The 15,025-nt window shown below is 36.5% G+C and overlaps 1 protein-coding gene across 1 annotated transcript in view; it reads left to right on the forward strand.

Moving 5' to 3' along the window:
• The window catches only part of BBS9 (Bardet-Biedl syndrome 9), a 301,146-nt gene that overhangs the window by 79,005 nt on the left and 207,116 nt on the right, over positions 1-15,025 (forward strand). The window contains exon 19 of the mRNA XM_086614220.1: positions 1,204-1,356. Within this exon, the coding sequence (XP_086470346.1) occupies positions 1,204-1,356 (153 nt within the window). The remainder of the gene's footprint in view (positions 1-1,203; positions 1,357-15,025) is intronic.

A 15,025-nucleotide genomic window follows, 5' to 3' on the forward strand; every position in this document is an offset into this window, starting at 1 on the left:
ATATTTTTAGTGACTGGTATTGTAGAAATACCTTAAACGTAGACTTCATTAGATTATATCACAAGCTTAAATACATTGAAGTTTGAAATATAGGTGTGATTGCTGGAATGCTAATTTAGGATCTAATTATGTTGCAGCTGGCTATTTTGAAGTTTCTGAAATTTTACAATAATTATCTGGTCTAAAAAGCATCAAATGGTCTATCAAGGGGATCCTAAAGCTTCCATCCCTGTTAGTTTCAACACTTTTTTGGTAAGCTTGGGAGAATGTTAAGTGAGATGCCCCTTTTTTCCTCCTGTTTCTAGAGAAGCTGCATAGTGTTTCTTTTTCTCTTAACTTCCCTGAACTGTCCTTCATAATCATGTACTGACAGAATGGTACACTTGCTTGTTTTTAAATACAATCTGTTTTCTAAATTTAGGAAACTTAATTTTTATGCTAATTTTGGGGCACTTGAAAATGGATGCTCATGTCTGGAAAGCTGTGAGTCTTAATGTTCCTTCTGATAACTTCTGCTAGTTACAGCATGTCAGCTGTACAGAGGAGTCTCAGCTTTTTGAAAGGCTCACCTTTAGTGGTTTTTGTATTAGAGGCATGTACTAGAAAATGGTAAGGTGATTAAAAGGTAAAATAAGAATTCTTATTATCTGAGCATTTGATGTACAATGATGTTCAAAGTTTTGTGGAACACTTCAAGAAACTTTGTTGCTGCAGCTGATCAGTGTAGATAAAGGGAGAAAGGATTCCACTTCCCAAAAAGGCAATCATTCAAACAGTGTAGAATTTGACACTTCTATTCATGCTTAAGGAAATAACCATTTATTTTCTACTGCAATGAATATCAAGCCTAATACACTACGTGTGTGCATGCACTGAACCGAGAAGAAGCCTTGAGATCCCGGTGGTGAAATTTCACTCTTGTTATTAGGCTTCTTGATAGGATGTTTATGCATTTTCAGATTATTGTGGCTGTCGACAATTAGTTTTGATTTCAGTGCCAAATTATAATTCTTGAAAATGCTAATGAGCTTTGCAAGGAGTGTAAAATATGAAACTGGTATAAATGACATCGTTGTATTTGAATAATACTTGAATAATACACTCTCCCAAAAATTTTGCTCTCATTCTCCCATTTCATTTGGAATGTGCATACATAATGTATATGATCCTTAACCTGAATTCTTGAAAACCCTTAAATTGCAGCTACGTTTGAATGCTGAAAAGTTCCAGGAGCTATTATCTGAAAGGGCCGTACAGTTTCGAGCTATTGAGCGGCGATTGCTGACTCGATTCAAAGACAAAACTCCTGCTCCTCTTCAACATCTGGACACCCTGCTAGAAGGGACATTCAGAGAGGTCAGTATAGTTTGATTGTGAGCCTAACCTTTCTTTATGTTGTTGGTAAAACTTAGCTTAAAGCATATAAGCTATGCTTTCCTGGTTACATTTACCATCCAAGAGACCAGGAAGCAGTAATTTGTTTAACCTAATATTCCCTGTAACTTTCCAGATGATTTGCAATAGTTTTATTTAATCTGCGACCACAAAATCTTTACTCCTGGGTCACACCAGCTTGACAGCACATCATTCTTTCCTAACTGATGTTGATAGTGTAAATATTTTATAGTTCATGTGAAAATATTTTATAGTTCATAGCTTGTGTAAATATTTTATGGGACAGTGTAAACTGGTGGAATGGTTTGACTGGTGTAACATTCACAACAAAATCGTCTGAGGCTGACCATGTCCTTCCTTATGAGGATTTTATGTTCTAATCATTTCAGAATGTGATAGCTGCAGAAGAACAATGTTTAAAAAAAAAAAAATCATTCTGAACCATCCCCATACTGGAAGTACACAGGAATAAAACAATTTTTCTTCCTTTTCCTGCCTCAGCCCTGCATTGCTTTAGAATAACCCTTGTTTCATGATGTGTCCCCTTTGCTAAGAAGTTACATTCTGCATTTTGTGCTTTTCCGTTGAAGGATCTGAATTTACTTTCTAACACACCTTGTTAGAGAAGCTGAGTCACAATTAAATTTCTTGCTGAAAAAATACTTACCTTTATGTGCTGGTGTATATCACAACAATTAAAAGCCAAAGATGTTAAGGAAAAATATTTCCTTGCTGTCTGCTCTAAGAAAACTTTTCTCCAAGTTGGAGAAAACTGCTTTTCCATGTATGGTTATACGTGTGTCAGACTTGCCTTTATTTCAGTCTTTCCTGTGAATGAGTTAACTATGTGATGGTTTGAGTTTGAAAGTGGGGTTTTCTGGTTACTTTAAGAAATACTAGATATTGTTGTGATAGATGGGTGATTCTTCTACACTTCGAAATGGCATGACTAAATAAGCCCCAAGGACAAACAAAAGTGAGTCTCGAGTCGTCTTTTGCTGCGTAGAACTGTTGCCTTTAACCTTAGAAGCAACTGGGATGTACTTGGCAGTTTTGTTACGCAGTTGAGTTGAAAGATGACTTCCGAGAATATGAGAAAAATCAGGTAATTTCGTTAGAAGTGTATTGCAGAAGTTTACTTTATAAGGTCTTTCCAACCCAACTTGAGTGCTTTCCTTAACAATTACTGTTGTAAACGGTTTAATTAGAATTAGTATAGTTGAAAGGAGAATGAGGATGAACATTTCTCACCAGAGAACAAATGCTTATGTTTTCCTGTCTTTGTTAAAACTTCGTTTTGGGCAAGATCACATTTTTCTTGATAGATTTCCTTTGTTTTCTTTTGCTCATGTGAATCCCATCGCAACAAAGATGTTGTTAGTACAAACAAAAGTGGAGTAAAATAGTAATTACCATAGAGACCTCACTGCTGCATACGTTGGGAGCTGTGGTAACATTTAATTTTGTCTCTTTGCTGTGTGGATGAAATGAAATTCCTCGATGATGCATTTCCTATATTAAGAAAGACCTTGTTTTCTTTAGTTCGGTGTCATCTTCTGTCTTTATTTTGAACAAGTATATCTAGAGCAAATAGCTGAAGTATTTTAAATACAGTACATGTGTTTTCAGTAAAGGAATAATGAGGCCAGATAAGTAGGAACGGTATAAAGTCTCACTCCAAAAGTTCTTTTAAGCATGTAGCCTTTTTGATGTTGGAGTTCATATGATGGTATTTTTGAGGATACTGTTTTTCAGAAGAATTGTTCGAACAAGTTGTCTCTGTTTTTCCTTTGGAAAGCTGTCTGTGTTGAGCACCATGGTTGTGTTTAGTAATTTTCCTACTGCAGAATGCATTCAATGAAGAGTGATGATCCATGCCCCATAGACGCTTAGTGGAATGGCTCTTACTTGCTTCAGTGGAATTTGGATTGAACTCTGAATAAGTGATGTAGAAGTTTTAGGGGCCTTTGTAATAAAATAGGTATGATAAATCCCACAGTAAAATATTCTAACTGTTAGAAAACAAATTGATTTTGTTCTTTTAACTGTTGTCTGAGAATCTCATCTCCTCCCTTATGTTAAATGGTTTTATAATGAGAACAGAAGAATTTGCATTGTTTTATTTTCTTGTTTTTCACCAAAGTTTTTATGTGTAAGGAAAGGTTTTGTTACTTTTTACATTGGGTTTTGCAGTTAAAAGGGAAATGTGTATGTTTTGATTTTATAGTGTATTTCAAACCTTTTCATCTAGAACAGGAAGGAGTTCCCAGTTAGTAGGAGTATGTGATTTTATTTTTCTTTTTAACCAAGGACGTCCAGGACTTGGGCTGTATATGAGCTACATTCTTAATAGAATAACTGTTACAGCTTAGGATTTTTTTAAATTGAAGCTATAATATTATAACCTCTCAAAATCCACAGGGGTAAAAAGGTGCCTCTCCTTACTTCCCTTATTTCCTTGCATCAGAACAGTTATACAGCAGGTACATAACCTTTGTGTGAATAGCCTTTTAAATATAAATTAAATAATGGTGAATAATCAACTTATGTAGTTTTATTGCCTCATTATGATACATACCTACTTCAAACTTACTCTATACAGTTTCTTTGCACACCTCCAAGTTGTTATGAATTGCTGAATTGATTTGAATTTTACAACTGAAATAGATGGTAAGAGTCAATTTCCAGGTTTTCAGCTTCAAGTAAAAGTTGTGTTTGTGTGATATGTAGCTAGATGTACAATGTGTGCCAAACCTACAGGCGCCAAACCAGGGAAAATTAATCAAGCTGCATTTGGTTCTCTGGTAAAAAGCATTTCTATTTATGAACTAAACTTTTGCGTTGGTCTTCGTACATTACCAACAAGATAGGATGTATGTAGTGCTACGATAAAATTACTGATGGGTTTCTTATAAGGACACTGTAGCCTTGCTTCTCTTCTTCACAGTAACAGAAATGTGTAAGCAAGCATCAGTGTGTGCAATGATGAAGAGCTTGCTTTCGGATTTGTAGTCCTGTTTAATGTTTTCTTCTTGAATTTGTCTTTCTGAAGTAATATTATAAGTCTAAATACTTTTGATTGAGTATTAACAATAGTTAACAAATAGTGACATCAGGTGTTCCATTTTGGAAGGAAAAGAACAACTGTTATATATGTAGTAACCTTGTATATTAGAAAAAGGATATATTAATCTTATGATGTTTAGGAATGATTTGTAGGAAGGTGCTATGAAAGTAATGGAAAAATCAATTTGCAATAGATGCTATTTGTATGCCTTTGAATTAATTTCTTGATCTCTGGTTAAAAAATTGCCAGCACAATTGGACATGCTGCTAGCTCTTCTTTTAAGAAAGGAATTTAATTAGATAAATTTAAAAGCAATTGAACAGTAGTTGAGATTGCATAGATGTTTTGTGGTTTAAAGGACTTCAAATATGAAATGAGATTGCAGCAAATTTTATGGTGGCTGTTGTAAACAGCATGTACTTTGTATAATGCTCACCTACTAGAGACATGTTACTGCTTGAAAGTGTAATTTAATGATCTTTAATCTCTACAATGTTTTCTGTCGTGTTAAAAGAACACCATAGTTTGGCAGTAGCTGCAGGTGCTTGCCCTGGAATTATAATTTTTATGCATTGACTCTTGGCATACATTATTTGGGTATCCAGGTACAAGCTGGAATTAACAAGTGTCATAAAAATCAGAAGGTTCAATTTCTTATTTCAACCCACGTGGATTTTATCCTAGTGAATCTAAGCAGCACTAGCTGTGTGTACTGAGCTGTCTTTAAGCCTTTCTTTAGGGAAAGAGGAGGGAAGGATGGATTTGAAACATGGGGTGTAGTTCTCCTAGGGCACTAACTGTTACTTAACTGATTTTAAGTACTTAAAACATGAATCTGAGACAAGATTGAACAATTCCAAATTTACAAAAAAATGTAATAATAAAGCAATCCCTTCTACCTTGCGTTGTATTACAATGAAAGGTAGCAAAACTAAGACAAACCATGAAGCAAACAGATTTGTCCCATATCCCCATGCTTCCATCATATGTAGCAAGCATAGCTCCCTTCCTCTTTGGTGCCACTATTGCTTAGTACCTCAGGTTTCCCCGTGTTCTGAGACTTCTTCATCCCCACCCTGTAAAACCACTCACTTGTGCTTTCTAGAACTGACATCTCAACTTCTGCCCATGGCCCCAGCACCTCCCCTGGCAGTTACTCCTTTGTGCACTACAGCTGGCTGGAAGTAGCCACCTAACCAGACAAGATGGATGATGTCCCCTCTCTCAGTAGAAATACTAACAGTGTATTTAGTCTTTCAGTCTGCTAATTTAAAAAACAGAGAGACGATCTCTACGTTTTCTGGATCTTCATGTCACTGTAAAATTTTGTGTGGTCATTGGAAATCACAGTTAATGGGAATGGACCGACAGAACAAGTCTGACATAAATGGTCCTTAGACATCCAGGCTCAATAACTACGTGTGCTACAACAGTACCTCTTTATTTTTGACTGGTCGTACGTTTAAGCTTTTCTTTCTTTAAGGTACTTGATAAATTTGAGAGCCTCCTGCCATTAGTAAGAGGACCTAACACACTTTTCTAAACAGAATTGCTAGGACTAATTGATGCTGTGAGTTTATTCCCTTTATTTTCCATTAATTCAGCTATTCTGTCATGGTCATCTTTATATTTTTTTACTGAATAACCTCTCTCACAGAAATACTTGGCTGTAAGCAGCAATAAAGTGACTTTCAATGTAATTTTCAGATCTTGCTCTGTAAACAGCTGCAAGTTGTCCAGTTCATTCTGCTGTCTTTAGTGTATGGCTTGTATTTATTTTGGCTGGTTTTGGTCTTGCATCTTGAATTCTGCATATGAATTGCAGCCTGAAGAGATTCACGTGCATAGGAATTTTTTCACTTAAAAACTCGACTTGAAACAAGGGGAAAAGGATTCAAATGGTCTTGTGCATTTCAAGAGGTGCTCATAGGCTGCTGTTTATAGGAACAAACACAATTCCTACAGATTTTTTTCAGAGTAATCTCCCTCATCCGGTCTCCCTTCAGCATTCCTGTATTATTTATCTTGTTCATACAGCTAGCAGCACTGGAAAGCAAGTGTAGCATTTCACTGTTGGTCTGTTACAAGCAGTCAACAGCCACTCTGGGTAGAGATACCATGACTCCTCGTTTGGAATAAAGAAGGCAATTCCATCAGAAGGATCATTTTAAGTCCAGTGTGTCTAAATGAAAGCACCGGTTCTTTTAATTAGGGCAACTCCTGGGACATTGCTTTCTCTTTCATAACACGGTTTTGAAGAAAGGTGCCTCTAATAGTTTTTGAACTTTATGAACTTCATTACAACACTGTTTCTTTGTCAGCCGGATTTAAACAAGAAGATGGACTATTTCATGGCTTTGAGATGGAATTTAAGCAATTGTGCTATGAGTTAATGTGAGCTGCCAAAACTTAGGACTGGCCTGTAATTTCATGCCACAGCACAGATCGTTCTTTAGGTGTCCTTAGGTTTGTTGTTTGTTGATGGATAACTTTTCTTGCAACTGGTTTGATCCCTTTGTAGCCCTTCAGTCCCGTGTTACTTTGAGTGATGTTGGGTAGCTGTACTACATGACAGAATCTATTCTAGTCTTGAAAGCTGACATTTAAATAACCAAATGTAAAGCTAACTTTGTAGCATTCTTCTTCCCAAAGAAAAAAAAAAAATTAGAGTAACACCTGATTAAAGCATGTAGCATATGACTTGCAGCTTTGTTTAAGTTTACTGTTAAATACACACACAAAAAGAACATTCAGCTTGTCATAAAGTGTTAACTAAATGTTTTCTTAGAAAAGTGACCAAAGAGAAAGCTATGATACAATAAACTTTCAAAGTTAAATGTATGGAGAAAAAGCCAATCCTCTATATCCCTGGATATAATTTAGGAGGCCATGGGAAGTGCACTAAATATTTATGTTTCTTGAGGTTTCAGCAGAATATGTAATTAAACTGAATTTTGGACAGAGCTTAAAGGAACTTAGTTAGAATCCCTTTGAGCACATCTTAACAATACAATTGTGAGGAATTTTCACCCTTGTGCTGCTCATCATGCATGCTATGTCTCTCTTTCATTGTGGTTTGTGATCTAGCAAGAGTGTTGAAACCTTGCCAGTTCTTGTCCATTTTTTAGTCTTTGACACTATCAGGGAAAATTAGTTTCGGGTGTAAGTTGTTATCATGCTTGAGATAACTGATTGATTCTGGGTTGTATCTTCTGAATCACATGATTTTATCTCTGAAATTTTGGCACTTGAAATGAAAACCAATGTTCCAATTAACAGTTGACAAGTATCTAAATGTAAGCATATTTCATCCTGCTTCTGCTCAGTTTTCCGAACAGATCCTTAGCTGATTTAAACCACCATTATTCCAGAGAGCCTGGTTGATAAGGCGTGAGGTTCTGACCTGGTGTTTAAGGGCTTGCCTTTATGCCTGGGAACGTTGGCATGCGTCTGCTTCACCTATGTTCAACACCAGCTAGATGTGAATGTGATGCCATCTGAAGCTTTGCACCTGTGTCAAAGCTGAACAAAATACGTGCTAGTGCACCTTCTTCGTAGCACTGCACTACTGTAGTCATGTGGCTCCCAGTTGGAGATGGTTCACCATCTCCTGTGTGGAACAATTCTGTGAATCGTTCTTTCTGTGCAGATCTGTTGTAACCTTTTGCTGTGAGGTGCTGTGACAAAGCAGAACTGCAGGTGCTCTCCACCTCTTGGTCTCTAGTCATGTGCTCTAGGTTTGATCTCGTGTCCGCTATCCCTCTTGCTCAAAGATTGAGAGTCCAATTAACTCAAACTGGTGACAGCTCTTCCAGCTGTGTCCAGTTCCCGCTACTGAATTTCCTCGCTACTGAAGGAATGTATATTTGATGCTTAGAGTGAATTATAATTGAATTCTGCAAAGGAATTTTTCAATGTGCATTTTGTTGTTAGCATGAAAAGTACAACTGTGTAGAAAACAAGAGCCACACTAGTTACAAGGTTCTAACTTATTTTCGTGTCTTCAGCAAGAGATTTGGGTCTTGTCACTGCCTTTTGAAAGGAAGCACAGTGTCCCATCTTTGCCTGTTGGCTTCTGTTTTCTCTGTGCTCTGAGTGAGATTCTCCCAGCTATCAAATTACACCCTCCCATTTGATTTTTTTGGATCTGTTTTTTCGGGGACTTGTAGACTCACATGATTGAACTGACTTCTCTATAGTCAGATTTTTTGGTTTAGGGAATTGGAAATACCCTAGGTTAGTAATCCTTGGTGGTTTCAGGCTGTTGGAGTAATTTCCTTTGATGTTTCCATAATGATTTCAGCACAAAGATGAAGAGTATATCAAAAGCAAATGCCTTTGCTCTTCTTGTATGTAGGTAATTTATGGGCAGTAGTACAAAATGATGTATGTTTGTGTACGTGCGTATGTATGTGTACATACACATAGTTCATCATATTTTCATTTTAGTCTTCAATATTGGTCCTGAATATCTTTTTAGAATTGTGTATCTTAAGCCAGAAGTTTACTTCCGTGATAGTTGATACCAACAGGTCCAGTGCCCAATATACTAAAGAAAAAAAAACATTTTCCCATTTCTCTCCTTACCTCATGTCCATCTACAAATTTAGAAAGTTAGGATCTTTAAGCTGTACTCTGCTACATAGGTGTAATACGAAATAGCATTACAATTTTGTAAGTAAACATAATTTTTAAGTAAACATAATTTTCTAATCTTTTGAAAGCATAAATACTGTTCCTTATATTATTTTAGCACTGTGATCGTTGGTGGCTTGTGGTCAGTGGCAAATAAGACTCATTATGTTCTATTCCCTAAAACACATGGAATGTCATTAAAGGTCCATTAACTCTTTCTTCAAGCCCTTTAACTCCTTTCCTTGCTTATTAATCGGTTGATAAAAATCTCAGAAGTGATCGTTAATGATTGAATATTCTCTCTAGAGTCCCACTTCTGACACACATGGCCTCAGTAACTCGACGTTTTGGGAATGATTCATTACTTGATTAGTAAGGACTTTTACCTCAAAGCAAAACCATTAGGGTTTATCATGCATGACTCAAAGCCTATATATCACACCCGCTCCTGTAATAGTCATTTTCCCCAGATAATGTCAGTGAGAACTACACCCATAGTATAAATTAGCTCTTTTTGGCTTGAATAAATATGCTGTTCTTTGGAGGAGTTATATTTAACTTCTCTTGTTTTATTGCTGTTTCTGCTAAATGTCGTTTTTTCATAGCCACTAAAAGTAGCTTATTGGCTATTATATGTAATTAAAATTCTCTACTGGTGTTCAAATAGTGTTATGTTTCTATTTCCCTAAGTCTTATTTAGCTTTAACAGTGGAATACTTACAATGTCATCAAAGCCTCTTTTTATTAGAAGGCGTATTCCAAAAATGTCTGAAAGTAGTTAGCTGTGCTTGGGAAGCATGTATTAGGATTGCTGGCACAACTCTTCTGTATTTTGGTCTGAGGTAGCAATTACTTGCTTCAGTGTGGGGCAGTCTTCACTTCAGGTCAGCCAGTTTGCAGGACAGATGGGTAAAATTGCTCACATCTTCTGTCAGGTTTTTTTGTGGAGAGAGTGGGATGCGTATGAAAGCAGAAAACAGTAACAGCCATCACGAGAGAAAGAGGCTGGACATAAAAGGTCCTTGTGCATGTAGATGTGTGTAGACTGGAGTCTGCTGGGCTGCATTCAGTCTAACCTGTCACGTTTTCCACAAATGAGGGTTTCGGCTGCACTGTGCTGTGTCGTACAGCCCTACCTGCTGATTTACTACCCTTTGTCAATAGCCAAATTTGAACACCCACTGCTCCATTCAAACCACTAAAGGACCAGAGGTGTGATTTTGTTTAATTTTTTTCCCCTCATTCCACCCTGGGTGCAGTTCCCGCTTTAGAGCTGTGGTACCCATGTGACCTATCAGAGGATTGCCCAAACTTTGATTCAGTCCTCAGGGATACGGGCAGATTGTACCCTCTCTGGTGTGTAAAGACAATGATAGGAAGTGATTTATGTCACTTTGTGATGTAAACGTTATTTGGCACCTGTTGTGACATTTGTTTCATTGGCTAATGCCTATTTGAAGGGGAAAAAATAATCTTCTTTGTAGGGGTAGATCTTATATCCATAGCCCAACCTGAGCTCACCAGACTGTGTATGAGGGCTTTCTGTGGGGACTGAAAGAACCTGTGTGCGTTTCAGTGAGTGAAAATAGAACAATTCCCCAAAGAAAGGAATACTGATAAGGCTTATTTCTTTGAAAGAAACGTCATATCTGATAATCTGACATGTCAGATACCTGTGCTGAAGCTTACATCATTGACAGGCTCCTTCACTGGGGGAAATGTACTCCACAAGCAAGAGAGGAAGAGCTATGCAGTAGTGTATTCAAAACTTGAAAAAAAAAATCAATACTGTCTTCATAGAAGGATGGAAAACACTATTATTTCATGCTGCCTAGAAAGTTTTCTGTATCAGCCCTGTAATTATACAGTACAAAAGCATTTGAGGCATAAAAGCTATACATCTGAGAACAACTAGTGAGCCTACATGGTGCAAGAGACAATGGTTATTTTCAGAGTTTGGATATATGATCTTTGTGAAATTACTCATTTTAGTTCAGTGGTCCAGATGTGATAAATCACGTGAATATTGAATTATTATCAGTTTTGGTTAATTTCTGCATGCTGTACTAAGAGCATTTTTGATGATGTAATTTTAAGAGTTTGCTTTTGGGTGTCTACTATACTTGTTTTACCAGTGCGTACATGGGTGCTGTGCCTTCAGGTAGCTGAAATAACATTGAACTGGGTCATATTCTGGTGTAAGCTCATGGTAAGTGATACTGATTTCTTTGATGTGCAATAGGTGATAATTCGGCATTGTGGTTGGATGACAAGTATACGTTGGTTTCAAATTCATGCTGAGTAAATATTTCAGACACACTGATACTGGGATTCAGGTCATGAGTCCCCTGCTCTACCCAGTACATCTAATACTGCTTACGTACTCGTTGCACACTCCTGATCAGCTGAGTTAGGATTCTGCTGGGTATTACTTACCAGAGGCAATATAGTAGTGGACTATGGATTCCTGAAGGAAAAAAAAAATCAAAAATAGTGTAGACACTTGATTAAAAAAAAATATTTCTTTGTGTTTATGTTCCTGCTGCTCTAGCTGCTACCTCTCGGAGGAAAAATGTAACTTGTGTGGTCATTCTCCCAATTTAGATCTTTTTAATAAAAGGTACAGTTTATTTTGGAGCTAAACTGTTGGTTAAATCTGTAAATTGACAAAAACAAAAGGGAAAAGAACTTCTTTCTCCATTTCTTCTTGCCAGTTGGCATCTCAACAGTCTATTTTATGTTTCAGTATTGCTTAACTACTAGCTTCCACACAGTAGGTATTTCTACATTTAATTACTCTGTTGTGGATAATTTAAACCAGTAGGAAAAGGAAAAAGGTGGTTAATGCAGGAAAAGTTGGTGTAATGAACTGAGGGGTCAGAAGTCAGAAAGGAAGAAGACAGTAACAATGAGTATCATAACTACAGAGGTATTATTTTAAGACTTCTATTAAGTAGAATGTTCTACCCATTCTACTTGCCTTTAGTTCTTCAAAAGTTTTGTGGCTGCTAATTTTATTTTTTTTTCAATATTGGCGATTTGTTATGGAGACAGACTTGGTGGTATTTAGACATCTCAGCATTAAGTGTTTGCTCGAGTCCCTTGTTGAATGGACGACCAGGAGGCTGAAATGTTGAGGTGGCAGGTTTTGACCGTAACAGCTGTAATCCTTATTTTTCCAAAAAGCCTTTTGGTCAAACTAGAAAACGTTGTGTATGGGTGCTGAAGACTATACTTGCCAGGCTAAATTCCTGTAACATGGAAAGGAGAAGTGGAGAAAAAGACATTATATACTACAGGAACTGGATTTTTTTTTTTTTTTTAAATGATATTTTTAAAGGAATCATTCCATTTCCCTTTAGGAAATTTGAAGGTATTTGGTAGGGAGAGCATAATTTTTATCTTGTTCCTTGTTTATACTCTTAAGGCCAATTTACTTAGGAAAAGCAACATCTATTAAGGCCCTTTGAATTTCAGAGTCTTTCATGTTACAATGTGTCTATTTACTGCTGTCAGCAGGCTCGTAATATGTTTAGCTTGAAGAGGTTAACAAGCATACCTTGGAGTGTTACTTTTATTTTCTGTTCCGTGACACTTAGCAAAATCCCATTATACAATTGAGTAGTATTATAACGTTAAAATGTTAATTTGTTCTGCATTCCGTTAAAATTGGATTTTTTTTCTTGTGCATTGGCCCATGCGTTTCGTATGAAACCTATAATTTAAACACTGCACCATAGAAAGGCCCTAAATTAGTAACCTTTTGCCTTTGCTACCTTAATTACATCTCATTATTTAGTACTTAAAGAGCAACCTCTAGCTATTGGTTAAATATTTGCTAGCTAATTAGATTTGTCATGTTAAAGAAAACAGTAGCCCTTGCCTCTGTTCTAATTTGAATGGGGTTTCAAAGTTCTGAGAAAATTCCATGCTTTGCTGAAGGAAAAGTAAACTTTTTGCATTTTCCTTATTTTTTTTCATTTCTCCTTAATGAGCATTTCATTGTGCATTAGCTGTCTGTTACATTCCAACAGGCAATTGAAAGTCTGTCTTAGAATAAGTATTTTCAAAAAGACTGTTGTTTTTCAATATGTTCTATGTCTTCAAGCTACATTTATTCCTTTTAGCTTTTGTGAGCATTTGATACACTCAATTTCTTTTCTCTTTTTATTGTGGAAACAAACCTGAAGCAGGTTACTTGTTGGCTACTAATAGCCATCTTTCAGATTTTTACCTCCTTTTGGTAAGAATTCTGTATTGTTTGAGAATCACAGGGAATGTGATTCATTAAAATGTCTGATTTGTCTTTTCTGACAAATGTAAAGATCACTTCTCCTGATTATCTTTTTTCAGTTGTGCGCAGAAATTATGAACAGCAGAAGTTATGAACAGCTTAGAGGTTGACTTAATGTTCTTTTTTTTTTTCAAGCCTACTGGATTGTATTTTTGCATTTTGTTTTGCTTTATCCTTTTTTTTTCCTTTGTATAAAAGCATAAGAAGAGATTGTAGTTTATAATTGCAAATAGTTAAAATTCCATGATGAGAAATTCCCCCTGTCATATGCAAAGTAAACTGCCTCTTTTGCTCTTTTACTTTATTCCACTGACATCCACAGTAGTGGAAACTTGTCTACAACGGATTCGTCTATCTGGCTTGATTCCTACCCAGTAGTTAACTACTGCTCTCCTTCTCTAGTTCTTAAATTGTTGTCTGCACTGTCCATTTAGTTTTGGAAGCCCAGTATCTCCAAAAAGTTCTCTCTTTGATTCTTCCTATATGTTTTGTTGCATTATGATTTAAAAATTGCAGGCAGACATGGTTACAGTTTGAAGTATGTCTCCATTTATGTTTGTTATCACTGACCTTTTATTTTTAAAAATGGCATTGAGACAAATGGAGAAAACCAAGTTGATACAAGTCTTCATCTTGCTAACGTGTTTCTTTTTCTGTGAGGAGCCCATCTATAGAACAGAGGAGCATTTGGCCTCTAGTGCATAAATCTGTTCCTAGGAAAACCAGTTTTAATTTCTGAAATGTATTCTATTAAACTTTTTTGAGGGTAGTAGTGAGGGGAATACCAGAAGTGCGTTTATGGAAAAACTGGTTGGCCTGTCCAATTTTAGGCTGAACTCTTCAACCTTCGAAGTAGGTAGTTTCTCTAAAAACTTCTCTTCACGTTTTGTTTCCTTTGTCACTGTTTGTGCATTCTGTATCTGTAAGCTCTGAAACCATTACTTCACTATTCATGCGAGAGTTTGTGTGATTTGTTGATTATTGCCTGTATTTGTTCTTGGTTTTAAATTCAGCAAAGCAATCTATAAAGGCAACGACTGCCTAAGAGGCCCTGTTGTTCTTCGTGGAGGAAAAAAAAAAAAGTTCTGTGGAAACCTTTTCCTTGGAAGAGTTTTTGAGATTTGTGTGGATTACAAAGCATTAAGAAGGGTCATTCCTTAATTTTCTTTTGAGCAAAAATGCCGAGATACAATTTTAGCAGGTATTAGTAAAAATTGAAAAGTATGCTTTGTGTTCTGGGACTGGTGCCAACATCTGTATTTGCAGCTCCCAAGACGGGTCTAAGAGTGAAAGCTTTTCCTCATTGCCCTCGGAAGACTGGTAGAGCAAGTCTGTGACATTTCTGTTCTGTTGCATCTGTGTTATTTACTTCCTCTTTCAATTTTTTTTTTTGAAGTTTATGATCACTGCAAAGGAGTTTCCTTTTTTCCCCCTCCTAGAGAGTAAAGGAAAAAGTCATAACCTGTTGTTTTGATCACAGGTGCATTTTTCTAGTAGGAGGCGACATTTAATTGTGTAGCATGTTTGGGTGATTCTGGAGCAGATCCTCAGCCAGAATGACTTATCATGGGAGTTAATAGCTCTGACTGTTGACACCAGCTGAGCTCTGTTCTCTAGCCCAGGTAAGTTTATTC

The sequence above is a fragment of the Tauraco erythrolophus genome, chromosome 7, assembly GCF_009769465.1.
Source record: "Tauraco erythrolophus isolate bTauEry1 chromosome 7, bTauEry1.pri, whole genome shotgun sequence".
NCBI classification, from domain to species: domain Eukaryota; kingdom Metazoa; phylum Chordata; class Aves; order Musophagiformes; family Musophagidae; genus Tauraco; species Tauraco erythrolophus.